General features: G+C 40.0%; 1 protein-coding gene across 1 annotated transcript; it reads left to right on the forward strand.

Moving 5' to 3' along the window:
- Positions 1 to 4,350: 4,350 nt before the first annotated feature.
- LOC102725559 (olfactory receptor-like protein OLF1) lies at positions 4,351 to 5,288 on the forward strand. The gene is given in 2 exon segments (XM_031018043.2): positions 4,351 to 4,882; positions 4,885 to 5,288. Coding segments are annotated over 2 exon segments (936 nt in total).
- Positions 5,289 to 5,325: the final 37 nt, after the last annotated feature.

A 5,325-nucleotide genomic window follows, 5' to 3' on the forward strand; every position in this document is an offset into this window, starting at 1 on the left:
AGGGTTTCTCTAATATCTTCCATGCTTTTTTCAAGCCCAGCTAGTATCTTTATAATCGTCATTCTGAACTCTAGTTCCAACAACTTACTAATGTCTGTATTGATTAGGTCTCTGGCAGTTGATACTGCCTCTTGTTCTTTTTTTTGAGGTGATTTTTTCTGTCTTGTCATTTTGTCCAGAGGAAAATAGATGAATGAGAGAACAAAATGCTAACAGGGTAACAACAATCCCTAAAAAATATACACTAAACAAATCAGAAGAGACCTGAAACTGGGGGAAAAGAAAGGGAAAGAAAGAAAAAAGAAAGATAAAAAAAGAATATGATCAAATATGATCAGGCTGGTGAATAGATCAGTGCCACACATTAGATTTTCGGCATATTTTGGTCTGTTAGAAGAAACTGCCTCCCGAAATTTTAAAGAAAGAAAAGCTTCTATATGTACAAAAATAAGGGTAAATACGATGAGGGGATGGAATATGACTGTAAAGATGAAAATTATAAAAGATTTTATAGAAGGAATTGATAAGATAAGAAGTTGGTTGAAAAAAGAAAGAAGAGGAAATAAAAAAAAAAAGGAGAGAATGTGATCAAGCAGGAGACTAGAACAAAGCCATACACTAGAGATTTAGGGTATATTTTGGTCTTTTAGAAGAAACTATATCCCCAAAATTTAAATGAGAACAACTTATATATATACCAAAAATAAGGTTAAGCACTATGAAGGGATAGAATATGACTCTAAAAATGAAAAATAAAATGATTTTTAAAACAGGGATTGGTAAGATGTTGGTTGAAAAAGGGAAAAAGAAAAATCAAAAAAAAAGAAAAGAAAATTTAAAAAATTAACTTTGAAAGACTAAAGAATCTTGGTAAAAAAGCCATGGATTCTATGTGCAGTGTTCCCCTAGCTCTGGAGTTCTGCCGTTCTCATTGATCTGTAAACTTGGTCTTGCCTGGCTGTTCTCGCTGATCTTCTGGGGGAGGGGCCTGTTGCCATGGTTCCCAAAAGTCTTTGCTGGAGGTAGAATTGCCCTGCCCTTGCGTGGTCTGGGCTAAGTAATCTGCTCGGGTTTGCTCTCGGGAACTTTTGTTCCCTGCAAGCTTTCTGTACAGCTTTGGAGGATGAGAGTGAAAATGGTGGCCTCCCCATCTCCACCCCAGAGGATAAGAGAACTCGGGGCCCCACTCCTCAATGCACCCCCAGAGAAAAGCAGTCAGTCGCTCCCATCTCTCTGGTCTCTGGCCGCACTCCGTGCTCACCCGACCAGTGACCGAGCATTTCTATCTTTGGCACACGACCCGTGTGGAGTCTCCAAACCCAGCAGATCCCTGCAGTGCACTCCCCCGCCGCTCCTCCTGGGGGAGGAAGGGGAGTCTCCCGGATCTGCCGCTTGTTGGGTCCCTGCTGGAGGAGCAGTGGCCCGACTGTGCCGCAGATCACGGTTTATGGCAACCCCGAGCTGAGAGCCTGCGCCTCGGCTTCATCTCTGCAGCCAGCTTCCCCGCTCCCATACCTGGGATCTCTGCCGCGCTCAGGCACCCCCAGTCTTTCTGTGACCCCGAGGGTCCTGAGACCACACTGTCCCGTGAGAGTTCCACCCCCCGCTTAGCCACTGGAGCGCCGTCCCTCAGCGGAGCCGACTTCTAAAAGTTCCGATTTTGTGCTCCGCGGCTCTATCACTTGCGGGTATTGACCGATGGAGGCCCCCTCCCCTGCCATCTATCCTCCCAAATATCACCTTGGATTCACTTCTCCACACGTCCTACCTTCCAGAAAGTGGTTGCTTTTCTGTTCAGAGAGTTGTTGCTATTCTTTTCTTCAATCTCCTATTGAGTTCGGAACATGTAAGCATTTCTTCCCCCTTTCAGCAACTCAGCCTGTCTCGTGGTGGCCACCCCCTTAATATTCCAACCACCTTCATGGTCACTCTCCTGAGCTTTGGCTTGGACACACCTGGACTTGAATTATGCCCATCAATGAGTAGCTTAATGACATGACATATTACTCTCAATATTCTTATCCGAAATACGAAATTAGTAATAAGAATGCAGCTTTATAGAGAGCCAATATATCACAAGGCTTTGGAGTCAAGAGCTTGGGTTTCGATCTTTTTCTATCACATCTTACCTCTCAAACTCTCAGTGCCTTAGTTTCTTCATCTGTAAAAGAAAGAGGACATTGACAAAAACTGCACTGTAATTTTGTTAGTGTGTGTGTGTGTGAGACAAATTATATATAATGTGTTTAGAATATTGCATTGCATGTGGTAATCATTGTATAAGTGACAGCCTTGCCACCTAGCACTGCTCATAAACTAAGGATGGAAGAGAACAAGGGAGCAATTGAAACTGTGTGCTGTTTACATACCATGTGTCAGTTTCTCTAAAGTGTGACCACATAGAAGGATAGATAGATGATAGATGATAGATGGATAGATAAATAGATAGATGATAGATAGATAGATAGATAGATAGATAGATAGATAGATAGATAATAGATAGATAGATGATAGATGATGGATAGATAGATAGATAGATGATAGATAGATGATAGATGATAGATGGATAGATAGATAGATAGATAGATAGATAGATAGATGATAGATAGATAGATGATAGATAGATAGATAGATAGATGATAGATAGATAGAGACAGACATAATTTTTTCTAACCCATGAAGCAACTGTCTGAGATACCTGTCATTTTTACAGTATGGATGAAGATATATACATTAAATTGCACTAGGTCACACATCGCACATGTGGCCAAGATGAGATTCTAACCAAATTCTTACTAACTCTAAAGTAAAATCTTATCTTTTCCCAATATCTTGATGACTTTGGAAACAGACGTAGGAATAAATGAACCACTGTCCTATTGTAGTCCTGCCTCTCATTCACACTCTGAGGAAGTAACATGACAGTATATTAATCCTTCTGGTTCCCTTAGGCTTCTCTGTGCTTGTGCCCTAGGGTGTCTGAATGATTATATGACACACACACAAATGAAGTTCACACCACTGTCACTGAAAGAATAGGTTTTACATAAATGAGAGAACAACCCAAAACAATTTTGTTCCCTTCCTGGCAATATTACCATGGATCATTGAATACTTGGCTTGTTTGTTTTATGTATTTCCAAGGACATCTTTTGAGGTTAAGAGAAAAGTTTTTGTACTTCAAGCTCAAGCTCCATTTTTTTTCCTACTCCTGGAAAAATTCTGAGATTCCTGAAGCAAGCATTGACAGAATTTTTAGACTTAACACCCTGAATTATACTAGCATAAAAATAAATGGGAGCTATTTTTGTTTGCACAGAACATATAATCAGTGAGGAGGCCATATACAGTAATATTTTTGAATTAGAAGCCAACTTATTACTAAATTTTTTGCCCACTTTATTCAGTCAGTCAACTAATATTCATCAGGCACTCACTAGAAGCCAAGAATTCTAATAAATGCCAAAGATAGAGAAATGATTAATCATTTTGGTTTAGTATCTTTTTTTTTTGAAGATTTTATTTTTTCATTTGAGAAAGAGAGAGAGAGAGAGAGCACAAGCAGGGGAAGAGGCAGAGGGAGAAGGAGAAGCAGACTCCCTGCTGAGCTGGGAGCCCCAAATGGGGCTCATCCCAGGACCCTGGGATCATGACCTGAGCAGAAGGCAGACGCTTAACCATCTGAGCCACCCAGGCGTCCCATTTTGGCTTATTATCTTGATAGGATTTGTGGAGTCACCCTAAACACTTTCCTATCAAAAATATACTCACAGCTGATTTTAATGGCATTTGTTTTCACTTCATTAATATCACCTTTACTTCATATTAACAAAATAACCTTCACTGCTCTGCCTAGAGTACAGCATACTACTATCTATTAAATCCTGGAAAGAAAGAGCAAATTGCTCTACAGTTATCATTCTAAGGCAGGCTCTAAAGTCAATTTATGTTTAATAATAAGTGTATTTTTCTTCTCTTCATATCATTATTAGTCCATCCATTAATCCATCACTTTAATCCCCTGAACCAGCTATTGTGCTATATCTGGGTGCAAAAAAGTAAGCAAAATCAGATCCCTACATGCAGAAGCCAACTATCCAATGGAAGACAGAGTTATTCAGCAAACAAATAAGATAAAACTATTGAACATGGGATCTGATAGTTACTAAATTCTGAAATACATCTCTCAGGGTTTATATTTGAAAGGAAGTTTGGGCTTGGAGTCTATTTGCTTGTTTGTTTGTTCACTGCAACAGTAAAATAACCACGTAATTATACCTGTTTTTCTCTTTCCCTCAATGTACCATTTTAGGATGTTAGAATTCTCATAGAAAGAAAACAACACGGAATATGGAATTGATGGATGGAAACTACACTTTGGTGGCTGAGTTTGCTCTTTTAGGGTTTCCGACCCACCCTGAACTGCAGATTGTCCTATTCCTTATGTTTCTGACATTGTATGGTATGATTTTAACAGGGAACATTGGACTGATGATGTTAATCAGGATCGATCCTCACCTTCAAACCCCTACGTATTTTTTCCTTAGCAACCTCTCCTTTGCAGACCTCTGTTACTCCTCAGTCATTGTTCCCAAAATGCTGTTCAATTTCCTCTCAGAAAACAAAGGTATCTCTTATTATGGCTGTGCCTTACAGCTTTATTTTTTCTGCACTTTTGCCGATACCGAATCCTTTATCTTGGCTGCCATGGCATATGATCACTATGCTGCCATCTGTAAGCCTTTACTGTATACAGTTGTGATGTCTCGGAGCATCTGTACATGGTTGATTGTCTTGTCCTACATTGGAGGTAACATGAGTTCCCTGGTTCACACGTCCTTTGCCTTTATTCTGAAGTACTGTGATAAAAATGTCATTAATCATTTTTCTGTGACCACCGTCCCCTGCTTAAGCTATCCTGCACAGACATATCAGTTAATGAGTGGCTTCTCTCCGCTTACGGCAGCTCAGTGGAAATTATCTGTTTCATTGTCATCATCTCCTAATTTTTCATCCTTCATTCAGTCTTGAAGATCCACTCTTCCAGTGGGAAGAAGAAAACCTTCTCCACATGTGCCTCTCACCTGACTTCTGTGGCCATCTATCAGGGGACCCTTCTCTTCATTTACTCACGGTCCAGCTACCTGTATTCTCCCAACACTGATAAAATTATCTCCGTGTTCTACACCATTATCATCCCAGTGCTGAATCCGTTGATTTATAGTTTGAGAAATAAAGATGTAAAGGATGCTAAGAGAGCTCTAAGGTTAAAGGTGGATTCTTTATGAACTATGATGTTCTGAGATTCATCTAAATCCCCAGTTA

This window comes from Leptonychotes weddellii, chromosome 11, assembly GCF_054177405.1.
Source record: "Leptonychotes weddellii isolate Sample4059 chromosome 11, ASM5417740v2, whole genome shotgun sequence".
NCBI lineage: Eukaryota > Metazoa > Chordata > Mammalia > Carnivora > Phocidae > Leptonychotes > Leptonychotes weddellii.